Genomic DNA, 25,390 nt, shown 5'->3' on the forward strand with positions numbered 1-25,390 from the left:
TCGATTAAAAAATACTTATATTCGAATTACGTAAGTCGGATTAAATTCTAAGTACTAAAAGAAAAGAAAAAAAAATCAAGATTGTCACTCTCACTATTGGTAATATGATCTGATCGAAGATCAACCAATTGGATGATATCTATTGGCCCTCAGTTTACTCATGCTAATGCCTGAAGACACAGTTCATCTGCTTGCAACTCCAGTCCTGCATGACTTCTCATCCATGACTCAAGAAATCCCCAGTCAGAATATGAGGCATTTAGAATTATGCTTATTACAAGTGTCATCAATTAAGTGACTAATGGTTGGTTTGCTTCCAAGAAAGCTTCTTTCTGCTGATGGTTACAAGAAGGATGGAGAAGACAACTGTGCCTGATGGCCATGGTGAGATGTCCTTGATTGAAAAGGACCCCATATCTAACCTTAGCCATGATACTCACAACTCATACAAAAAAAGACCCCAAATCCAACAAAAAATAATATCTTATATATATATTATTAATTAGTCAAATGCATGATGCTGAATTTACTGTAGTTGGTCACCAGCCAGTCTCATATTTTGCTGTTTCCAAGGAAAACAAAACCCTGTTCTAACAGGGCTGGTAATCATAATATGTTATTGGATTGATTATGTGAAAAATAATGTTATAGTAGGACAAAGGCACATCAATTATTGCTCTATCAAAGAGGATTAAATATCATGAGAAAAAGAGAAAGCTGAAGGTAATTGATCCAAAACAGCCACTACAACAAGACAAAACAGAGGTCATTCCTACCAAAGCAACATTCACAATGAACTCCAGCAAGATAAATATAATGACTATGCACATAGATTTTGACAAGGTTGAAACTTTGTCCCTTGTTCCTGTCATTGTGGTTATAATAAGCATGAACTGTTATAAGCTTCTAATAATTGCAAGAATTCACACTTATATTTTTGCCTATCTAATTCATTTGGATAGGCTCTTTTCCACTGCTATCCTCTCTTCTCCGTCATGAGAAGGATCTATCGGTGCACACAGAAATCTTTCTTATTCATGGTGGGCCAATGAGTGGCACCAATGCCTACCTTATGACCTCACTTTGAAGTGCAAGCTACCTTTCAACGGGGCCCCTACCTGCTTCCACTACATCTTCTCTGTTCCATGAGCAAAGAACCAAAAAGAGAGCTCTCTTCCTTTCCCTGCCTCTGTACTCTCTCTCTCTCTCTCTCTCTCTTTCTCTCTCTCTGCGCAAAAGGTCGGCGTGGCAGACCTTTGGCCTCTTATCATGGATTCTTTATATTAAGAAAGTGATCTTTTTTGTCACCCTCACTAAGTCAAGTAGCGATCGCTTGCCTTTTCCTCTTCTTACGTTCCTATTTTGCATTTTCCTTGCTGATTATTCGATTATTTCTTGTGACACGAGCAGGAGACGGAGGTTCCACGACAAAGATTTGATATTGAAGATGGGTGCTTGCGTTTCGGTTCAAGGAGACCCGGATTCCGCGGCGAGATGGCGCCTGGGAATGGCCTCCAAGGCCAAGAGGTTCTTCGTCCCGTCGCCCGCCAAGGAGAAGGCTATGAAGGGGGAGAATCCAGTTGCTCGGTTTGACCTTAAGAGCCAGGACTTTGGTATGTTGTGTTTCTGGCATCAAGTCCTTTTCTTTACTTTGCGAATGATCTTTCTTGGACCCTTTTTGGGGTAAAGATCGAACTTTTCAGTATGAAATGACGCCTTTTTTTTTCTTGAAGTCCCAATTTTTAATCTTCTTGACTGAGTGTTGGATGGTAATTTGGGTTTATGGTGCAAAGAAAACACAACAGTTTGAATTGTATCTTAGAACAGGGTACTGTTTATGGCCCTATTCGAAATAAAAATTAGATTTTTTTTTCTTCTTACCATACACAACTTCAAGATTTTGAATCGTTGTACAATTTACTCATAGAAGATAAGAGCACATATCGGTATTTCTTCTTAATTTTCTCTCTTATGTGGTGATTTAAGTACCAAAAGATCGACAGTGATCTCCGTGATCTGACTGCTCTTTGTTGTTGCTCTCATCTAGATGGATCACCTCCAATCTTGGTATGTATGATCTCTGGCTTTTCACCTCAAACTTACATACAGAAATTGTATCATCACAGATAACTAATATGAGATGCTGATTACATGACAAGCTTGGCTTATATTTTTATTCGCTGTGGTGATTCGTCCACCGGATCGTCGTAACTAAGAAGTTTCTGCTATTTTACAGCGTTGTCTCATGATTTATACTCAATAGAACTTGATCCTTTGTCGTTGCTTGTCCTTTTCAACTCTGTTTCAACCACTCTCATCATCATAAAAAGAAAAAGAAGGAATCTTATGAGGCTTAATTCATGCCTTCCTTTTATCTCTCCTTGCAACTTGCAAGTCACTGTTGTCATTTCTCATAGTGCCATTCCCATTGGATCATTCTTTTAAAGCCAAAACTAAATTTTCTTTTCCGAAGAATGATACCAACTATTAGGATTACAACAACTATCTGATTTAATAATTCGATAATGTGAATCCAGAGGTGTCTGGTCCTCTGAACTGTGGGCATATCGTCGGTCGGTGTTAATAAACTGTGATGGCAAAAGAGTTCAGCGATTGTCGTGCAATTGGATATTCAACATGATGAAAATGTTGTTGTGGGTATTCACCTTTTGTTTTAATTTTTCTCCAAGCTTAGCCTTAATAATCGTATGACTATAGGCTATGTTTGGTAAAAGCCCTTAACTGAACTTTAAAAAACGATGCCATCAAAATTACATCGATGGAGCTTTTTTTATATTAAATTGATTTCTAATGTTGTACTGATCTTGTTGATTCGACTCCTGCATTAACTACGGCTTTCGGAGTAAGTGTTAGTATTTCGAAATGATCCATGTCCTTGGGCTATGTTAAACGAAGGGCTTAAACTTTCATTATGAAGTCGCAAGCTTTCATTCTGCGAGAGAAACATTGGCTGTTTCTGTTCTTAAATATTTATTATCCGAATGATTGATTTCTTTAACTTCTAATACCTCATTTTCATTGGTTTAAACTATCTTTATCAGTCTACTTAATGAATGCCTAATTTTGTGGATTAGCAGGCAGTAAAGAAGAGATCTTCTTCGATTCACGAGCATGGTTAGACTCTGACTGTGAAGATGATTTCTTTAGCGTAAATGGAGGTATGATCTCTTCTTCAATTGCATAACATGTAAATTTCTTCTACATTAGTTATTTCTTAGGATGCATATTGTCCTTTCCTCCTAATTTATGATGGATTATTCTTTTTAATGCAGAATTCACTCCTTCACGCGGCAGCACCCCAAATCATCAATTAAGTTCACCGTTAACCCATCAATTTGACAGTCGCTTCGTGTTTGAAAAATATTCGGACTTAAAATCCGAACCATCTCCAACCGGTAAAAAGAAACTCTCTGAACTTCTACATGAGACCTCGGATAGTGAACAAATCGATGTGCCAGATGCTGCTGAAGAGAGTGTGGACATCAATGCGAAATTGGATGAATACAAAACCAAGACCGACCGACCCGTAAATTCATCAAGTGCAACTCCATTTCGGTCTGGAGCAAGTTCCATTTGCAGTAGTGAGGCGACACCGAGGAGAGATCTCAAGGGCCAAAAAGAGAAAACATGGAAAACCAGCCATTGTTGCTTGCCAAGCCTGCAGAGATTTGGCTTAGATGACAGGAGGCAGAAGATGAGTCCTGGTCCCTGCACCGCATGATACCGATACAGACAATTCGAGGTCGCTGCAACTTGAGTAACTCTGGTAACATCCAGCGACAAAATGAGCCATGGATTTATAAATTTGCAGGGTGGCGATAAATATTCTATTAGAAGAGACAGTTCTATCAGAGAATGTTTTCGCATGTGTATATACGCAACTGAAGAGTATCAGCAAAAAGAATTTCCTCGTACACATGAAGATGACGATGACAAGAAGCGATAAGCATCCACCGATTACAGGTATGTCGGAGTTATCTATAAGGAGTATACACTCGATGTCAATAAGATCGAAAACAATTTGTCAGTAGTTGATTCATGTACAATAACAATAAACTCCCTTTCACTGTATCGAGGTTAACACTCATCCGATGTCTATTTTAATTTCGTGCAATAATTTTATCTGCAATGCTATGTTGTTGTTTTTGTATCTGCTTGCATTTGCACTCGAAATGCCTACTCGAGATGGTATTACTGTTGCCTTCTCTTCTCACAAAATTGTTAGCCAAAGTTCTTAAGCTCACTTGTGGTATCATCTACAGCTATAAATGCTTAGTTCTCTGTGGTCATCGTTTGATGAAGAGTATATATCTATATATATATATATATAGAGAGAGAGAGAGAGAGAGAGAGAGGAAAAACAAAATCCATAAAACATGAGAAACAATGCGACTCTGCTGGGGATCGAACCCAGAATCTCTGGTTCCGTAGACCAGCGCCTTATCCATTGGGCCACAGAGTCATCTTTGCTATATTACTATTTATGTTTATTCATAGATAATAAGGAATTAGCTGCCATCCAACGAAGAACACCTCCTCAAAAACGAAAGCTCGGCCGGTGGCGACAACATGAAAGCAGCGCTGGTGTCGGTCGGCGACTCGTGAGCCTGAAGAAGACGTGAAATGGCCATGAGGATATGGGCTGGAATTGTGATGGCTATCATCACATAGACAAAACCTTCCTATATATTTCTCCATCTTACGTCTCCTCTCCCTTCATATGACAGCCTCCAACATGCAATTCCATTGCTGGAATTGGCCTCTTGTCATCACCTTCTTTCTCCTCTCCATCAATGGCGAGGATCCCGAGATCGATGGCGTGTGCGCTTCCATCGTGAACCCCGCTGGGCTACAAGTGCTGAGAATTCGAGGCAGCAGTGAAGCGCATCCATAGTTGATGGGTAGAGAGGATGCAGCACCTCTGAAGCCCGTCGCTGTCTTTGAACGAGATATGCTAATCCAGCATAGGATTCAGCAGGGTAGAGGAAGAGCAGGGGGAGGTGGCCAGCTGAAGAGGAGGCAGCCTGTGCTGCTGCAGCGTGGAGTGCTCATGGTAAGTTCATGCAGTCATCAGTCTCGTTCATGCATGCATCTCCACTTCTCGTGCATGGATGCTGAAACATGATCATAGAAACACATGGTTAGAAGGATGTCTCCTTTAGAACGAGAGAGAGAGAGAGAGAGAAAGAGCACTCACCTCTAACAGCAATGACTAGTTGTCTTGATGGATGCAATCAGATATCATATCTTCATGTATCCAACTTACTTGTATCCTGAAATCAACATACAAGGGAGATATCAACAACTGTATACATGGTGATGGCATGACGGCTTGACCTGGCTGCTAAATTCACCTCAAGAATCATTGGCATTCATATTAGCAGACAATGATTTCGACGTGTGGATTGCCAACACCAGAGGCACTTGGTGGAGCCGTCGCCATGCATCTTCTTGATCCGTCAGACCCGGCTTGTCATCTTCTCTACATTTCTGATAAGCTCCTCTTGTGACCAAGAACTTACTGCAGCAGATTGTTCTGGTTGGCATCTGAGTCGTTGTTGTTGCTGCTGCTCGTAGCATCATATTCTCATTTCTGGCATCTCCGAGCGGGCTTACTGGGCGTGGTCTTGGGATGAGTTGGTCATCCATGATTTGCCTGCAACAATTGAATTTGTGTATCAGCAAACAGGGCAGAAGTTAAAGGATGTTGGTCATTCTATGGTAAGAGCTCTGCTTATGCGCAAATAATAATCTTTGATAAACATATGATTCATGCACTTGAAGGTTGTACTTTGATATTTTTCTTTGTTCTACAAATCTAAGATGGAACAGCTCTATTTTATTCTGATGTAAATTCAAGCTGCAAATCACTGGAATTTTAACTCAAAAATTGAGACTAATCAAAACAAGTTCAAATTCAGAAAACTAGATTTGTTGGTGCAAAATTGTAGTCTTAATTCGACAAGGTCAAATCTAGTTGATTGAAGCAGCACAAAGAGATTGGAGATCACATAAACTTGGTTCAAAAATGATCACAAACACTTGATTTTTTTTTCCTTTTTTTTTCTGTGGAACAAGCAATTCACTAGAGTCTGATGAAGTTGTTATAAACACCATCTTTTTTGTCAGAATTATGGTAATATATAGCTTGCATATAGTATTTCTTTTTCTTCTTCTCTGTTTTAATAGAATAATGCTAAAATGCAGCTTGCTTATGATCCTGCAGGGTACTCTGATAGCTCTATCATCATTCTCAGAGAGGAAGATGGTGGATAATCTCAAGTCAGCGGCCCTCTTAAGTCCGGTTGCCTATTTGACAACTCCAGTAAGGATAGTTGCAGCCAGATCATTTTCGGGAGAAGTATGGGATACTTGCTGCTATGTATTATAAATTTTTCATGAAAAGAGATGATACTTTGAGTTCATATGCCTCTATTGCTGTATGTTGCCCAAATTTCACCATCTTAAGAGTTCAGAACAGCATGGCCATGTCTGGTGGAAGCTTGTTAGGTTTGGACAATAAAAATCCACTATTGTAGTATTACAGATTCCTGATACTGTTGTTTGCTCTTTTGCAGACATTGAGGTGGTTTGGACTGACAGAATTTGATCCCAAAGGGTAAGACTAACATGCCTCTCTTGTCAATATTAAAGGAAAAACCCTCTTGCTCAAAAATCTGTAGTGCAAATTATTGTCTCTTCTCCTAGACATTGATATTCAAACTTAATGGAAGGTAGGTCAGCTGCAGGAAATTTTTTTAAGAAAGTCTGCCATCTGCCAGGTGTGAATTGCTATGACTCAATGACATCAGTCACAGGTATAAATTCTGCCAAATAGATTCCATAAAAATATTCTTGAACTTAACTTCTGACTGTCACTAATATATATGCCACCGTAATAATTTTCGCTACTCTGCAAACAATTTGAATATCAACTGCTGCCTCAATGCCTCTACTGTGGAGCTTTTCTTGAGGTTTGAACACCAGCCTACATCAATGAAGACAATGATCCATCTTGCACAGAGTAAGTCTGATGCAAATCTGAAGCATATTGAGCACATCTTGGTTTCTTAGCCATCCAATGAGAACTGAATAACCTTTATGATTGGTACTACCTTTTAATGCTTCAATTCATTGTGCATGTTTCCTCACTTGTAATACTTTATCATGCTGAATATTTTGAAATTAAACTTATTTTGGCATTTTCTAAGGATCAAACAATGATTGAGTATTGTGATCATTGAGGGCTTGTATACTTGTTGTCACCCTTGACCATGGAATAGCACTATGTTCATTAGTCTTGGGAGTAATTTATTTATAGCCTCCACTTCCATTTATCAAGTTTACATGTTGTCCTAAGCTTTTAGAATATTTAGCTGCTTCACCTACTCATATTTCTCACATCCACTCAAAAAAGTACCTCATATTTCTCACACATGAATCCAAAACATTCTCCACTGGAAGTTATTTTTTTTTCATATTTATATCCATTCTTCCATCTATTTACTGTTTCTTAGTCTCCTGGCTCACCTAGACTCACCTAGATCTGACATCACTTCTATGCATCAGAGATGTGGAAGGGTACATGGAAATGTGTAGCATTATATCCACAATTGTTTCCAAAAATCTGCTATCTGAATCATAAACTCTTAGGGGCCAATATTGTGACCATATTTACATCCAAACAGAGAAAAAAAGAAGAACTAAAAATAAGAACCAAATGGAAAAGAAAAGAACTTTTCATGTCTCACAGATGATAAACAGTAACTTCAATATCCACATCCCGATAAAACTTCATAAATTCCATTTTCCCTTAGATCCTACTGACTAGTAATTCAAGTTGACAAGTCACTGGAATTATAATGATTGTCGTTTGACTATGATACTAGAATATTTTATCAGCATTGGTATCTAGAAGCAGGTTTCACAAACGGAAGAGTTTTGCGCACGAAAAATCTTATTCAGAACATCTTCCAACTAATCTGTGATCATCTACAATGGCACAAGAAACAAGCACGAAATGAATAATTAGTGCAAACACACAGCATACCGACTGGTCACAGATGGTAGAAAATCCGGTGCCGCATTTTGTCATACACCACGAGTTCCCAGTGTTGTGACTCACAGCGTTCGGAGATGGGAGTGCTGACCAAGTACAACTACGAAACGAACATGGCTTACCACGGGCAAGGCAGTCCGCCGGTGCACAACAAGTCGAACATACCGCGCGACCTGCCGCCGCTGCTCAGCTACGGCGAGGATGTGATGCCTCTGTCGGATGCTATCAAGAACCACGATAGCGACAAGCTCGCTGTTCAGTTTGTGAAGGACTATGCCCGTGCGGACTTGGTGATGGGGGCAAATGCGAAGCATGTCGTCTACGACGGGATCATTGCGTTCTTCCAAACGAACGGAGGACGACTACCGATGGAAGCAATGCTATCGTCCTACTACTAATGTGCTTACGGTTGGAGAACAATCACTCGAAAGAGGAGGAAAGAAAAGGTCTTTGATACATGTCATACCTGATGGAAGTATCGGTCGGATCCCTGTGTGTTCACGAGTAGATGATGAGCTAAAGGGGATGCAGATAGTTTGTACAAATGCTTTTTGATCTCTTTGTTGGTTAATCAGATCCACACATTGGAATTACACATACGGATCACACCTTAAAATTGAGCATGTAACTCTACCACCACGAAGAATAATCTCTTGTCTACTTAGCATGAAGCTTTCAAGCCAAATCTAATCACACAACTAAAAAACTTGTATTATAGGAGAAGAAGAAAATAACTTGCACAAGTCAAGTTTTTTGTATGCCTGTAATCACATTTTGCCACTGAAATGAATTAAATGTTGGCAGCAAACACAACCTGTCTCTGGTCGACAACCAGCAGCCATATTGTTTTCAATGGAGTGAGTTTTACAAAGATATTATTATGAAAAAAGAATCGTGACTGAAATGAATTAAATGTTGGCAGCAAACACAACCTGGCACTGGTCGACCACCAGCAGCCATATTGTTTTCAATGGACTGATTTTTACAAAGATATTATTATGAAAAAAGAATCGCAAGTATGCTATACACAAAAAATAATAATAACCAGACTTGCGCTACTCTTGATGACACTAGGCTGGCACTAGAGAATAAAATTTAGGATCCAGGAACAATCCGACTATAGGCATTATACTCTAACCTGTCACAAAATAACTATGCTATCCGGTATGTAACGGAAACTTCATCCATTGACTGAAGAAGGATAGGATCCCAATCCACTGGCCACAGAGTTGACAATATAATGGCGAAGGTTGCTCCCCTGAATGAGCCGACCTCCTAGATCTAGTATTCCTGGGAGAAGTGCATATGATGAGCCTAAGTCATTGGCGGTTGCATAGAATGGAGGAAGTTCATTAATTTTTGGAGGCCCGGTTGGATTCCAGACTATATCCCTTCTCAACATTTTCAGCTTCAAGTGGTATATTGTCCAGTGTCTGGTCACCCAAAAGATAATAAAGATAATGGTATGATAATTCAGCATAAGTTCGTGGCAAATAATAAGCTTGAGTATAACCAAAAATGTTAGAAGCAACAGCTTGAATGAAGAAGATCCTACCTTGTGGGCCTGTTGCAAAACCCTGAGTGTTTCAGACAGACGCTTCCTTTTGGCAGTAATGTCATCAGGTTCCTTCAGCATCTCATCAAATTTGCCGTCGCTATTTAAAGAGTCAACATGTCAGGCTTATTTTTAGCTTGAATTCACATCTGATAGCTATTAAAAATTGGAACAAGGTTGACAAAGCAAGAAAAGTGATCTCGTTAATACCTGTAAAGTTGCATGATAAATACATTATGCAGCTCTCGCTTTGTGTGGTTAACCTTTGACAAGAGTTCAGAAGGTATCATTTGTGAGATACAGATTCTATATTGTAGAAATACAACCTAAACCAAGAAAATAGTCTCCTGAAGTAGGTTATTGTCATCAACCTGAATTCCAGTGGACCAATCATTTAAATGCTGCATTTAATCCCATAAGAAAAGAGTATACATACTACAGAAATCTAAACCTAAAGACAATGCAAAAGAGTATCACAAAATAAACATGTATTAATATTTCTTTTTCTTTAGATACAAGAGTGAGAAAAAAGAACTACTGATGTAAGTAGCATACTACAAACATTAACAAGATGTAATGTCCAAGCTACTTGGGTCAGCTTTGAGGGTGTTTTTCCAGCTCCTGAGTTCTGTTTAAGGAAAATTTACCAGTCAAAATTAAAGCAGCCAAGTTTCTCTTGTTTCTGAAAAATATTTGTTAGGCCCCCCCATCCACACATCCTAGTCAGCTTATTTTGCCTAGTGGAGTCATCTATTGATTGGCACACAATAAATGGAGTCACCTATGCATGTACTTTTTGCTTATTTCTCTTGTTTCTGATAATCCTGCACATCCATCTCAACATATTAATCTCAATAATACTTTTTGCTTCTTATCTGTCCAAATTCGTGTCAGTCTCATTTAACAGATACAGAGAACAAAAAACAAAGATATGAACCCATTAAAATAGTTGACAATGAATCCATGACATAGTTATAGCAAACATGAAGCATCAGCCAAATGATATAAATACATGCATGCCCCCATAGACATACTTCAAGCGCAACTTCCAAACAATAATACGTATCTTCTGGTTAGGGCTATTGAAACATGAGTGCCTATTGTTGGCATATAAAAACAAACAAAGAGGAACAAGTGGGGTAAGGAAGATTTAAAGAGGGTCCAAACTCTAAACACACTTTGGTTTCATCTATCACAGATACTTTTCGATGGTCTTCAAGCTTAAAGAACTAATTTTGATATTGATTTTCAGAAATTGTTTTAAATACAGTCATGATTCTAGATATGTAGTAGATAGACACCATAGTTGTTATTGGAACTACCAAGCACTCCTGATAAATGAAAAACAAGTAAACATAGAAAGCTACATTTCTCCATGTTAGTTAATGCTGAACACAAATGACAGACAGATACTTCAAGTAAATAACAAATAAAGATACTCGCTTTCAGATCAGGTTAAATGTAAATTTCTGTATCAATAACTCTATACCAAAGGTACAATTAGACCTGCTTGAAAAAAAAATGATTATCCTGAATTCTGGATAACAAATTGCAGATCAACCAAAAATAGACATATTGACACCAGCTAAAATAAGACCATTACCAGAAAGTGCATAATAGCCTTCGGAACAGAGTCCTCAATATTTTTCCTCACAATGTCATAATATGATTTCAGTAATAACTTTGTTATTGCTATCTCCAAAGCCTCTTGTTCTGTCTGATTCTCTGAGGGTTTCAAGATGATTGGTGGCTGAATAATGAGAAACATCAGTTTTTAACAACTACATATAACCAATTTTGTAATAAAGAAACATACATACATCATTAGCATGATGTTCCTTACCTCTCTCAATTGGATCATTGAGAATGAATGCTCTAATGTTTGAACAGGTGCATTATAGGACTTATTCATTGAATTTTGTTTTGCAGGCGGACGGTCCTCGCTAGCACCAAAAATTGATGAGATACCCCAACTTGATCCAGTGGCACCTTTGACCAATTCCAAAATCACAATGCAGATAAGATGATAACACTGTTTGTATTCAATAATAAAAAAGAAACAGAATAAAACATATGAAAGGACTGATATAGCAGCAATTGGTAGGACCTCAACTCCTAAAAAAGTCACCATTCAGTTATATCAGTCGCATTAGAGTGAGTGATATTTTTACTGCCTTTTCAAGATAAATTTTTACTACTTCTATAAAGAATAAAAGCATTGGAGCAATCCTATACTTCCTGATCGATATAAACCAAATATCTATAAAGCATAATATATCAAGGAATAATATTATCACATTTATCATCATTTAAACAATATCAACTTACCAGTTGAACCTGGTTTCTCGGAGTCCACAGCAGGACGAACACCCTATTCATCATCAAGAAGAGAATAAATAGAACAATATCGAATTTGAGTGAATGATGAGACACATCTACTTAACCACTATCCTAACAAATTCATGTGAATAACTCCATTTGCACCTGAAGGTGATCAGAAATAACTCCATTTGCAACAGATCTGGAGAAGATGCCTCGTGACTTTAAACTCTTTTCAGATGCTTGTAGTTTATCAGGATCGATTCCATCCTAACACAAAGAACAGAAATTGATTAACAATCAACAATTATATCAGGGTGAAAAATAGCCCAGAATTCACCAGCTCTAGACAAAGCCAGATTCAGGTGAGTTACCAAGTGCAGTGTCTAGCTCTCTGAATTAATTGGAATTCTCAGATTCCATGCAGAAGTCCTAAGTTTGCTCATGTCTGCTGTAGAAAATTGACTGAGTACATAAGCACCTAATTATTCCCTTATTCTCACTATTGTTTGAAAGATACACACAATCATTATTTATTTGAGACCTAATAACAAGTACTCTAAGGCAACCTTAAATTCTGTTCATGATAGTCAGTGCTTTGGTTCAGCAGAGTTCGTATACCTTGAAACTCGTAGTGAAACAAAAGACTTTCATGTAGATACCAAATTTTAGAGTCAGGACAGGAATATGTACCTTAGGTTTAGACACTGATACTGCTGGCCTGGAAGATTTTACTTGCTGCTGGGCAACTTCTACAGCCTTACTTCCGCCGATAAAATTTGGGTGCGAAGTGTTTATATAATCCATCTGCAGCAAATTGATTATGCTACATCAGTCTTTTTCTCCACAGACAATGCAATGCAGCTTTTAATCCAAAAGGAAATAAATTACTGAAGTACTAAGAAATAGAAAAACAGCATATAAATGGCATAAGATGGCAGGTCAGAACAATATTAAAAAAATCATAAAATGATAACAACAGTGTGCTAGAGAAGTTTTAGCATTTTTATTTTGATAGGAAAAGCAAACAATCTAGAAAATTGCTTTTCAGATTTTTTTTCAAAAAAGCTTTCTCTGGATTTTTTTTCCAAATAAAAAATGTTTATAAAAGTTCTCCAAGACCTCCTTGATGTCTTCTCAACATATCTTTCCAAACTACGAGCAAGTTCTCTTTCTACATTCTAATCCAAACACAAGATAAGGGAGAGCAAATGGTTTTAGTTTCACTTTCCTACTGTCTGAACAACTTATATGAGTCTTTACTTTTCATGGAAAAGAAACTTTCACCCTTTTCACACTTTTCCCCAGCAACCAAACAGGCTGAACCACAGCCAACATTTAGAGTGTTAAATGTTATACAAAGAGGTTGAATTGAGAGTATCTTTAATCTTTGCTGATATATGCCACAACAATGAGAATACATATAGATTTAAAAGCTAACATAAAAAAAGATCCAATGAACGACCAGAAAAGGCAGACATTCACTGGCTTGTCAAGGATCCTTGTTAAAGTAAACCAAGTTTCCTTTTCATAGCTATCACCCAATAATCCTCAACTCAGGCAAGAATTGATTCCTCTTTTTTATCTACTTTATATAACTTTAACCAAATGAAGTTTCAATTTCAAGATTTTTTTTAGGATAGATAAGTTATACATCAAATAACATCCTTTTCCTTCATTATTCTTTCCCCAAAATGCTCTATAAAATACTGACTGCACAAAAAAAAGCAGATGGCAACAGTAACTAGAAAGAATGCAAGTTCTTAATATTACATGGCATGAACAGTCAAAATTAATAAATTTACCAAATGATTATTGCACAAGTAAAGGATGTTATTCAGGAATAACAAACCATATCAACTTTAGATCATATTTGTAACTATATTTGAGGCATCTGGAACCATATGCAGTGACACATACAACAACAACAAAAAAGAATCATATAAAGTACCTCCATCTCAATAATATGAGTTATCATTGTCTCAGCAGGATGAAGGCCATCCCTCAAGAAATCACTAGTCACCTCATCCATTTTCCTCCGGAGGACAGGATAACGCTGTAGTTCACTAGCTAGGCAATGGTGACTCATCTACAGTAAGATAATTAGTTATAATGACAAGTGACGAGGTAACAAAAACATATTACAGCCAACATTTTTTCCTGATAAATTCTGAAATTCAGGACTAAAGTATCTTTACCTTTATTAACTCATCATAAATGAATTTTGCACACTGCAGGCTTGGATCTAGCAAACGACTTATCTGCCTTCGCACCAAAACTTCGAAGGGCACCTAAGATTTAAAAATAAAATCACAAGTAAAAAATTATTTAGTTGAGAATAATTTTATTGATTTCCAACAAAAAAACATATGACAGCCATCATGACTTAGTACCTCTGGTACAAATAAAGCACCTTTTGGACCGGTAGCATTTTGAATAGCCAAGCGGATATCCTCATCGGTTATATCCTCACAAGGATCAATTTCCTGATAGATTATATATGGCATAAATACAAAGCTAGAAAAGAAAGCACAGAAGAAGCAAAGACATAATTCCAACCAAACCAAACTAATCCTACCAGTACAAATATACAACAAAACTGTCATATAATTTTGAAAAAGAAAGAATCAAAACTTAAGGAAAGTAATAGCGTAAACCTCCAAACTCTTAACAAAGATTGATTGGAAGATGTAATGAATTCGTGCTCCGCCACAAAGCTCAGCTGTTGATAGTTCATTTTTGCCTTCCACCATGGAAGAAAAAGCTGCATGTGAAAGCCATAACATCAGCATAACTAACTTCAATGAACAATAATCATAAGTATGACACCGCAGAATATGCATGATGTGCTCATGACAAAAGCAACAAAAACAATTACTAAATCATTCTAAAATAAGAAAAAGGTGCAAGAAGAACTTTTAACAATTGCCAAAGAAATAGGCAAGACAGACAAAGTCTAGTATACACACAAGTAGAACAGAAAATAGCGTTTGTACTTTGTTGTATCAGCTAATTCCATTTTCCAAGACAGGTAGATTCATCCATTTTGGTACCAACCAGGGTGAACCAGTTCAGGCTTATCATTCAGGTTACCACCAGAAATCAAGTTGAGCTAGTTGAAATTGGTATAGTCAGCTATTTTTAGCCAACTCCAACTGTTTTCATCAACCTCAAGAGAAGTAAAAGAGTAGGAGGAAGTCTGATACTGGTGACACCAATAGGAGGGGAGGGAGGAAAGCAGTGAAGCAGATAAAGCATAGGAGAGGTAAAAGGCTGACACCATCGTCATCATATTCATCTTCTGCCTCCATTCAACAATGAGTTAACAATCATTGTCCACTGACATGCAAGATAAGGAAAAGGGAAAAGAACATGGAGAGGATAGCTCTTGGTCTTTTAGAGTGTGGACACTGACAGGAAAGTGGCATCATAAGATTCAGAATGAAATCCCACAATCACTCTCCTAAAAGAAGCTATTTTTAGATTTTCATAACCTGATGCAAAGAGGAACCAGGGCCAAAGTGGGCCCTCCACTATGTTTGATGCTGCTATACCAGGTAAATTTTGAGTAGTTATTATTTTTATAAAAATTTTAAACTTTTATATCTCATTTCCTTTATTGAAGTTAAATATCTCACAGAATATAAATGTAAAAAGATCTAATAGCACAGAGTTGCTTTTATTATGTTTTTTAAATTTTAAGTATTTTTGCTGATCTGTGATTTTTCTTTTGCCAGCTCATCCCATAATCATCTGTCTAACCTGGTCAGCAGCCCATGGCCAATTGCATTCAAACATGTAGACCTCAAGAAAAAAAAAAGTAGATTACAACAAACTGAAACCTCATAACACTTAATATCTCATGCAACAGAAAAGCAATCTATTTAAGAAACTTATTACCCAGATGATTGGTGTCAGAAGCTCAGGTAATTATTAGGTACTCAAACTATTAATTCCAATTGAACACAACATCAGAAACTGGCCTCTGAATATAATACTTCTACGAACACAGAAAGCATGATCATATGAATATGGGATAGTAAGAACAGAGTGATCAAAAACATACTCACCTTCACAATACTTGGCAAGAATGTTCAGTAGTAAAACTCCCTTTCCATCCTGAGAAGAAGCATCCACCAAATGCATAAGTTGGGAAAACTATACAAACAACTGAAGTGAAATGCACTAGAATTAAATCATAAAAACAAGATACAGAAAAACCCATAATGTTGCATGCACTTCGGTCAAGGCCTACAGACTTCGGTCAGGTTCCCCTTAGGTGCATATAATGTGAGATCTCTCAATAGCCCTGCACCAAAGAGGTGCAGCTTCATAATGTTACATGCACTTCTTTTATGAACATTCTCTTTATTCCTAGCCATGAGATTTATTTATGTGATGCAAGAGGTCAAGTTACAATTACTCAAGTGGAGCAGTGACAACCTCCATTCTCTAGGGAAAAGAACTTAACATGAAGAGCAGATTCTACGTGGTTGATCATCCTTATTATCACTTATGCCTTAACAAATCTTCCTTTACACTACCACTACTTAACTGCAAGCTTCCAACACCTCAATTAAGGTATCACTTGGAACTTTTTCTTAGGCTTATTCATGTACTTCACAAGTTGTCATGTTATGATCATCTTATTTAGCAAAGGCATCTACTTCAAGCCTCAGCTCCAAGAAATTTAATGTCCCCACTTCACTGCATAAAATAAAAATGAAAAGCAAATTTCACCAAATACAGTTCTCCAATGAAAGACAAGAAAAGCCCACTGAGGGACTCATCACATCAACAAATTTAGGCAGCGTTACCTTAAAAACCATGTTTGTCTGCAATAGCATATATCAGCGATGGCTTAAATTTAAAATGGCAAGGGCCAATATATGTCTGGTGTTGAAAGAGAATGTTTTGAACAACAACAATACAATGGAAAGAGAAACCAAGGAAAATAGGGGGAAAAACAAATACAACACAAACTTAAAAGCAAGAAATCATGCCCATAATCAACTCCTACATCAGCAATAGATGTATGTACTGTAATGTGATGTCAGTAAACTATGAATTTAAAGCCATAGGATCATGACTCTTTGGAGTCAGTAAGATGATTCCTTCCTTACTATTGAATTCTGTTGCACAACACACAACAAACATGAAAGGTATACCTTTGATTCTACTACATCACCATAGGCAGCATACTCCTTAGCCACAGCCACCAGTTGAGCATTTATACAAGACTTCAGCCCTGGAAGGACATTCATGATATGTTGTACTAAAATCTGCAGACATAATAAACCACATAAGTTTTAGGATTGACAAGTCAAAGAACCAACAAGAGATCATAAGTACACTCAAGAAGGGGGAAAAAAGAAGATACAAAAAGGCATCATCATAATAGCCTTGATATAATCCATAACTGCTTTTCTATAAGAATTGTCTGTTTGACAAAAGGCCACAAAAAAAATATTGGCTACTTGTGGGTGTCCACAACAACCAAAATTTATGACATTTACCTGATTCAATTTCTTAGCTAACTGAGGGACCCCACAACAATGAGAAAGATCCTGATATGCCTGCAGCAGAACATAACAGTTATAACAGCCCTGAAACAAATGAATAATTAGGAAAGACCAACAGAGTTCGGCAAGAAAGTGTACGGGCTGATTGCGGAAGAAACGCTCTTCAGAAGCCAATGCATCTATGATACTACGGTTGTTGTCAATGTCCTGCATAATGAATAGGCAAGTGTTTAAATTGTATCCTATAGTTAAGGAACCAACTAGCAAAAATTAAACTTACACACAAAATTAAGCTCTCCCTATGAACATTAACATCATTCCCATCAAATGCAAAATAAGTATTAACTTAATCTGCATTATCATGAGCACAATTTCTTTTAAGTTCATTTTGAATTCCTACAAACAGAAGTTAGATTTTTTATGGTCTTTCTGAGGTGATTAGATGCACCGTAAGGTCTTAATTGTGCAAAATATCAATAATAATTTTGTTGCCATTTTTCTTGGATTAAGCCCCTCGTTTGGTCATAGATGACATTCACAAACTCGAGATTCATCGTTGAAGCTGAAGCTTCATACCGTACTACAATGGGAAGTTTCTTGTATCGTCTATCCAAGAATCTAAATCTCAGTCCGATACTACTTTAAGTCACCAATTAGACTGGTACTGTGCCGATAATTCTGGCATAACAGCGTATACCATCAAATATTGCTGAATAAAATAATAGAAAATAAAGAAAAGAATTGGCCTAGGACAACCTATAGGATGATAAGGCTTAGGGATTAGGGAAAAAAATTGCTGAGAAGAGTAAAAAAAGACAAACAAAGATGAGAATTTTTTGATAAAATGCACTCAATTTGCAAAAAAAAATTAATTCAAAAATAATGAAAGAACAAGTAGCTAAAATTCAAACACATATCAACCTTGACTCTTGAACAGGGAGGATCTTATGAACTTGAATCAAAACTTGTTTTGTATGAGGGCAAGCACAGATGAGTAGCAACAAGGTTCGGGGAAAAGAAAAGTTTTCATGTTTTGGTCTATAGCAAATTGCTGGTAAATAAAATGAAATTGGTTGGAAAATATTGATAAGTGGGCTTTTATAAGCTGAGAAATTGCCCAATTCCAAAAAGCTTCCTGCCAACCTATCACAAGCACTTTATTCACCTACACTGGTGCTTCAAGCAGTACACTACAAACTCTAAAAGGAAGAAAGCATACATGTAGAATGCCTATTGCCAAAATGTAAGGAAATGATACTCCACCTAAGCTGAACAAATTTATCTCACAGAAAAAATTATTGATTAAAAAGATGAAGCACCTCTTGACTACGGTTGACTACTCCCACATATCCAAGTTTCAATGGAATCACCTTCCCCAGTAGAAAGTTACGTGCATCAGTACCTCTATCCATTATATCCAACTGTAACAGTAGGAAGATAATTAGTTTCACCTGACCAATGTCAATGGACTAGCACAAATAATTATGTGAGAAAATTCACAAACAAGACCTTAGTAATAACACCAATTGTTCGAGAACCTGCCAACAAAATATATCATTTTAGTTAATATGATTTCCATGCAAAAGTAACTTGTTTATCCTTCTGCCACTAATCAAGTACCTTGCAGGCAGCAGGACAAAAGATAATGAGAATTTTGGCAATCTTACCATCTGGATCAGCAATTCTAGCCATTTGAAGTGCATCAGAATTTGCCAAATCTGCATTCGCTGGTGAAACTGCTAAAATAATGCAACTCTTATGCTTTATGTATGACAAAATCATCGTTCTAATACTGGCTTCAATATCTCTTGGCTGGTCACCAACTGGCACTTTAGTTATTCCAGGCAAGTCAACAAGAGTGATGTTCAGAACATTAGGAGAAAAAATCTTCAAACAAATTTGATTATATGAAACACCCTTGTTTTTTCCTGCTTCTCTATCTGTTTCAGCCTGCAATTGATATTTGGTAGAACAATAATTACACTCCGATAATGCTTACTTGCAAGTCAGATGGCTTATGTGGTAGTTATTAGAATCATTCATACATGTAATATTACCTGGACCACACATCACTGCAAACAAACACTTTGCTAACAATTAGTATACAGATAACAAGAACATGAACAATAAAGTAAAGATAATGGGCAGACCAAAGCATGATCCTCCCACCAATGCAGGTTTTGGAGGGTTAATGTATATAACCTTATCTCTACATCATGTATTATATGACTACAAATTTGGTCACTCAGGTGACAAAGGAGCAACCATAAAGTGCTATTAGGTCACACCCTCAATGTCAAGTAAAAGAGGTGGATTTTTTTTTTTCACTTTTTGGTTCTTGGGGTGTAAAAGTTCACATCTTATTGAAAAAAAAAAAAACAATATATATAAAATCTAAAGTTAGTGCACTCTGTCCTCCTCGGCTTCCATGTTGCATTAGAAGCCAGACATGACCCACATTAGATACATGTCATGTCTATGTCCAAGGAATACCCCCAATAAGGGAAATTTTTAGTCAAAAGTGAGTTAAGGCAATAATCAAGATCCATGGTGCCTGCACACATCCTCAATGAAGGAGCAGAAAGATCTCATAAGATTGGTACAAGAAAAAGCTAGAGAGCATAAACATTGTATAAAAGGCCACCAGAAAGATCTTCCCTACCTACAACCAGAATGTTGGAAAAGAGACTTGTCAAAATAATAACACATGACTAAAACATTTTTCAGTACACAATAAACATTGAGGATGATAAGACAACCAAACATCGATATATATTAAGTAGAAATTATACTCTATTATCATGGCCTCGTGACATTGAATTTACCATCTTAGAATGACACAACTAAATCTCAATCACCATCACCAGTGGTCCAGTATCACTACATTAGTTTATTTTGTTCGTAATTCCCCTTACCTTGCTAACAAAGATATTTGATATAATAAATCCAGTATTCGACGTTGTTGTGCAGACAAGGAGGTATTGTTATTAGCATAACAGTAGAAAAGAAAAAAAAGCAAAAGATTCTGATTTATAAGGAACCCTAAATAATTACAAAGAAGTTGACTAGAATATTATCAAAAAGATAAGAGAAGATATACAACCAAACGAAAACCCTAAGACAAAGAATCAAAAGCACCACTCACCTGGATCTCGCGGCGGATCTCCGAGAAGTCATAGAACCTCTGGCCTTCCAGGTGGCGGAACTCCCCCCACTCCGCACCGCCGTCCTCCGACCGCCGCGGCAGGTGAATTAACTGCAACACCAGCGGTCTCCGGGTGCAGATGTCGGTGCCCCGGGGAAGGAAGTCGCGGCCGACAAGGGCCTCGAGGACGCTGGACTTGCCGCTGCTCTGGCTTCCGACAACAGCCACCTGGGGGAGGTCCATGGTGGAGGAGCTCCCAAGTTGGGCGAAGATGTCCTGAAGCTTGTTCACGATCGGGATCACGCTGTGCCCGATCGGCCCCACGCCCGGGGCCGGGGCCGGGCTGGTCGGGGCGGCGCTGTCCGTCATCCGATCGTGCTCCGCCGCTCGGGTCGAGGGCTTGGGCATATCGAAACGAGGGGGTTTTGGGAAAAACCCTAAGCGATCAGGCGCGATTGGGGAGCGGTTCTCGAGATGGCACTGCGAAGAGAAGAGAGAAAGAGGCGGAGAAATCTCGCAAAGTGGTATCCCTCTGAAGAGACGAGAGACACCAGGTGGAGAAATCTCGCAAAGTGGTATCCCCTTTCAATTTGTAATCCACGTCAAATGACCAATAAGGACTCCATCTATATAGCCACGGAGTCGTAACATCGGGGGCATTTTGGGTATTTGGTGGTTCTTGGAGCCCCAACTCGGACCGGAGAATCAAGACCGTCCGAGTCCGATTCGACGACGTCCATATACAGATCGGTACGCGAAAATTAAAGCGAGGCGGTGGCGCGAGGGCTTGGTCCGCAAGAGGAAGGGTATGGGGATGCTTTAGTGAAAAGGGTCCCGCGGTTTGAACGGTACCCAGTGACCACCGTGGGACCCACATGATGTCGGAAGATCTCGACCACGAGTTAGCCTCTTCTTTTCTGTCTCAACTCGTGTCGGCTGGCATGGAAAGGTTTCGGAGAACGTGCCGGAGGCGACCACCAACAAAACGACGTGTCAACGAGCACAAAAACAGGAATTCAATAGCTCCTCCATATGGAAATATTATATTCCAATTTTAATTTATGTACACGATAACGAAAAAAGAGAACCAAATTTATTTTGATTGTTATTTGATGTTAAATGATTGACTAATTATGGTAAATCTCATGAACCTGCCTGTATCATTAAAATATTATTGTATCGATGAGTGACCAAAAAAACCAATTTATTAAGGAAAAATGTCAATAAAGCTACCAAGTAAAATAGTTACATATTTATTAACTTTTTTTTTTTGCCTCGAGTTACACTTGAATTAATTACTCTAAGAGTAAAAAATAAAATGATACTGCTGATACAGGAATTATAGCTGAACTAATTACTTAAGAAAATAATACAAGCCAAAATTATAGCTGATACAGGATAAAGAACCCATTATTTTTTGTAACTCTGGCAAATACATAAAATTTCAACTGCGGTATACGATACAGTGAGATATGTAAAGAGCTTTATCAGATATCTCAGGTTTACAACTCACTAAAATCAAATAACAAAGTAATCGAACAATTCTTGACCTTAGTACAGATTTTTTTGTGGCTATATAAAATATAATAATGTCAGAAAATCTTTTGTAGCTATATATCAAAGAGATCAAAGCACACATTATTAACAGACCAAAAACAGGTTAATCACAGAGGTTGTGTTATAGGTCAGGAATAGATGGTTTTGTTTCAGGCCAAGTTACTGTGTAGGACATATAATTGTAATTGGTGATGCAGAAGCATTAAATACACTGCTTCAGTTAGTGAGAACACAATCTCTCTCTCTCTCTCTCTCTCTGGCGTCTAAAGTTCAAGCAATGGCTGCCCCTATCAAGCCTCCTGTAGAGATGACCATCCCAAAGGAACATCAGAATCTTGATATGTTTTCAACTAATAATATTTGAAACTCTGCAATGACAGCGGTCCGCAAAAGCAGCCAAAGAACAACAACTGGTACATGGTATCAGAAGAAAGAATGTTGAAACAAGAGCAGCCATCGAACTGGCATTGAATGGGAGAATTAAGATGATCGTGGCAGAGTAGATTGTTCCTACCTCCAAAAGTCTATCGCAAACTATTCTGTTAGCAGCTTGGCGATTAGATAATTGGAAGTTTAGAAATCAGTGAGCCTGCAAAAAAAGAAAACAAGAAGGGGGGAAATAATCTGTAAGATATATTTAATTATGAAGAAGTGATCTTTTCTAAGAACACCCTCCAGAAATTTCAAGATTTGTGTGACTAGAAATCAGGAACTTCCAATCACACTCATGTGAGAAAACAAAAGGACTTCTCCACATGCAAACACATGACATAACTGAACATAAATCCTGAAAGCCAAACTGTAAAATGAAATGTATCAGGCTTCTCAGCTAATGTTTACCTTTTATTCTTTCACAAGAATCCTGTTCTTGCCATGGCATCGACACATTATGATAGAAGATACCACTCATCTAGTACAAGAGAAATGCAGAAAGATCCTAAAGTGCATATGTAACATATATTGATTAACTTACTCCTTGCAACTAAATATCTCAATCTCTTTCCCCAATTGTTACCCCAAATGTAGTCCAACAAATATGATACGTTTACTGGAACCAATATATAACTTTGAGTCTCTGACACTGCAAACTGCTCTGGGAAAACAAAATTAAAAGCTTTTTCTCAGAGAACCACATGTTATAGTCTTAAGCAGCGCTCGTTAGTCACAGAAGCAGGCCATCCTAAAAAGAAATTCATTATAAGGGAAAAGCATTAATTTAAATATTTTTTATGGACATTCAAGTTTAAAAGAACTGAGATTCTTGGAAAGACCTCAATTTTATAGTATTTATATTTTAAAGTTGACAACACACACATGAAACACTGAAGGATGCGGAAAATATAGGCTGCCAAATTGAGGCCAGACTTCCAGAGGGTAAAGTGAGTGTATCAACATATAGTCCAATAATTTGAACCAAACTTGAAAATCTACCTGAATGCCAAAGTAATACAATTATATGTCATACTGTTAGTCTACGAAGACTTACATAGATCTCTTTTTAGCTCTATCCCTAAGTTTCATTCTTGTGTAAATTACACAAACCACAGAGAGAGGATTAGCTTCAAGAAGAGTTGTTTGATTTTCACCGTACAAATCACTGCTTCATAAAATGATAAGAAATATATGCCAATAGGAACTTCAACTTTTTGCAAATCAACTTTGTCATGAATCTCATAAATTGAATATGTTTGGTGAATGCTGCATTTACCCATCAATTGTATATAAAAGGAATAGTATAACATACAAGACTGGCTATGCTTTAATCTTGTTAACACAAACAACTTTAAAGCAATCAGAACAAAACAGATGATTCGCGTGCATGAAAATATAGTATCCAAGATATGGTCAAGGGAAAAAATCATGACTAAAAATGAAATAAAGATACATTACACCTGAGGTGATATCTAAGAGCCGAAAGCAGGCCGATCAGCAAATGTCTCGTGACTTGAATCATCAGGTTCTTATCTCATCTGAACAAGAAAGACATGATCCCTGACATAATTTAATAAATAAAAAAAGGACTAACATAAGTAATGACTCATGTGACAATTGGACCTTTCCTCAATTACGACAGATCGTCACCCTTGGGTAAGAAAAAATTGGGGAAAAACAGGCATGTGGCTTCCAAAAAAGGTGTGGCCATTCAACAAATGTGTTGCAATCATTTCAGAAGAATAGCCTATCAAGAACCCTGGTAAGACAACAAACTAATGCAGCATAAGGAAAGATGCTGTAAATATTATCGATCCGAAGATCCATGAAAAGATCCAGAAAACAAAATTCCTGATTAGATAATGGTGACTCCCTAATTCTTGAACGGATTTGAAGACCTACAACAATGACAGTCAACATAGACCAAAAGCAGATAACTTTCAATTAAAGAAGAGATCAGTTATTAAAGCCTATTACAATAAATTAAAGGGGTAAAAAAATCCATGCTAGCTTAGAGATGCAATTACATGTACAAACTACATTCAGCACCCAAACAGAAACAACAAAGATTATTATTCTTCTATGAAGACAGGAAATTGGACGACCAACCGACAAAGAAAGATGATGCATACAGAAATTTCTATACAAAAAGAAAAAGGAACACAGATCATCAATTTTCTAATAGAATTAAATAGGTAATGGGTCGATCGAGGGGCCGTTTAAGACGTTCACCTGACGTTTCCTTGGGGCTCGAGGGGTCGCTACCGGGATAAACGATAGCCCTACCCAGCCCAGACAGATTCGAGAGGATCCCCACGAAGTAGAAGAGCATGACGAGCCCGACCACCCAGGGCATCATGATGAACCCGATCACGAACGTGACGGAGCCGCAGAGCATGAGCGCCAACGACGCCCCGAGGAGGAGCGAGGCGAACCCTGCCGGCGACATCTGGGCCCGGGGCCGCGCCTGCCTCGTCGGTGCCGGCGCTGGCGGGGAGGCGTCGGCATCGGAGGGCGGGAGGGCGAGGTGGGGGGTGTGGAGGACCGCGAGGAGGAGGGCGCATAGCTCGTAGAAAAGCCGCGAGGGCTGGTCGTCGCCCGGCATCTCAGCCCTGATCCCGACGCTGGAGGGAGATCAAGGCGGGGAAGCGGCCGACGAGGAGGAGGAGACGGACCGAGTTGATTGCGACTGGAAAGCTTGGGAAAATGAATGGATAAGCCTTGGATTTATGGATTTCTATTATTGTTTTTTTGAGATATTTACGGAACGTTGGTTTGCG

At 38.0% G+C, this 25,390-nt stretch overlaps 2 protein-coding genes, 2 long non-coding RNA genes, 1 other non-coding gene and 1 pseudogene across 15 annotated transcripts; 2 read left to right on the forward strand and 4 right to left on the reverse strand.

Moving 5' to 3' along the window:
• The first annotated feature begins 1,074 nt into the window (after nt 1–1,074).
• Nucleotides 1,075–4,171, forward strand: LOC103969509 (uncharacterized protein At3g27210). Of its 6 annotated transcripts, none has more exons than XM_018819545.2 (4): nt 1,075–1,191; nt 1,411–1,613; nt 3,096–3,179; nt 3,294–4,171. In XM_018819545.2, the coding sequence occupies exons 2-4, from the start codon at nt 1,448–1,450 to the stop codon at nt 3,740–3,742; spliced, it is 699 nt and encodes a 232-aa protein (XP_018675090.2). In that variant the 5' UTR covers nt 1,075–1,191; nt 1,411–1,447; the 3' UTR covers nt 3,743–4,171. The 6 variants fall into 6 exon arrangements, with proteins under 6 accessions (XP_018675090.2, XP_009381331.2, XP_009381333.2 ...); XM_009383056.3 differs by having other exon boundaries at nt 1,180–1,322; XM_009383058.3 differs by having other exon boundaries at nt 1,180–1,322; nt 3,099–3,179.
• A 239-nt stretch (nt 4,172–4,410) lies between these two features.
• TRNAR-ACG (transfer RNA arginine (anticodon ACG)) lies at nt 4,411–4,483 on the reverse strand. Its single transcript has one exon. It is a non-coding gene; the product is annotated as a tRNA-Arg (tRNA).
• A 153-nt stretch (nt 4,484–4,636) lies between these two features.
• Nucleotides 4,637–8,670, reverse strand: LOC135625472 (uncharacterized). The gene is made up of 4 exons (XR_010492058.1): nt 8,072–8,670; nt 5,376–5,677; nt 5,219–5,294; nt 4,637–5,135 (listed from the first exon to the last, which is right to left on the reverse strand). It is a non-coding gene; the product is annotated as an uncharacterized LOC135625472 (long non-coding RNA).
• Nucleotides 5,538–7,275, forward strand: LOC135625473 (uncharacterized). The gene is made up of 3 exons (XR_010492059.1): nt 5,538–5,742; nt 6,248–6,640; nt 6,760–7,275. It is a non-coding gene; the product is annotated as an uncharacterized LOC135625473 (long non-coding RNA).
• A 309-nt stretch (nt 8,671–8,979) lies between the features above and the next one.
• LOC135625471 (dynamin-related protein 3B-like) lies at nt 8,980–21,198 on the reverse strand (annotated as a pseudogene).
• A 1,015-nt stretch (nt 21,199–22,213) lies between these two features.
• Nucleotides 22,214–25,325, reverse strand: LOC135625474 (uncharacterized). Of its 6 annotated transcripts, none has more exons than XR_010492062.1 (5): nt 24,843–25,325; nt 24,234–24,369; nt 24,069–24,148; nt 22,693–22,767; nt 22,214–22,477 (listed from the first exon to the last, which is right to left on the reverse strand). XR_010492062.1 is itself a non-coding variant. In XM_065130336.1 (3 exons), the coding sequence occupies exons 1-2, from the start codon at nt 25,213–25,215 to the stop codon at nt 22,736–22,738; spliced, it is 405 nt and encodes a 134-aa protein (XP_064986408.1). In that variant the 5' UTR covers nt 25,216–25,324; the 3' UTR covers nt 22,214–22,588; nt 22,693–22,735. The 6 variants fall into 6 exon arrangements, 2 of the variants coding, with proteins under 2 accessions (XP_064986408.1, XP_064986407.1); XR_010492061.1 differs by having other exon boundaries at nt 22,214–22,588; XR_010492060.1 differs by having other exon boundaries at nt 22,214–22,767.
• Nucleotides 25,326–25,390: the final 65 nt, after the last annotated feature.

The sequence above is a fragment of the Musa acuminata genome, chromosome BXJ2-10, assembly GCF_036884655.1.
Source record: "Musa acuminata AAA Group cultivar baxijiao chromosome BXJ2-10, Cavendish_Baxijiao_AAA, whole genome shotgun sequence".
NCBI classification, from domain to species: Eukaryota; Viridiplantae; Streptophyta; class Magnoliopsida; order Zingiberales; family Musaceae; genus Musa; species Musa acuminata.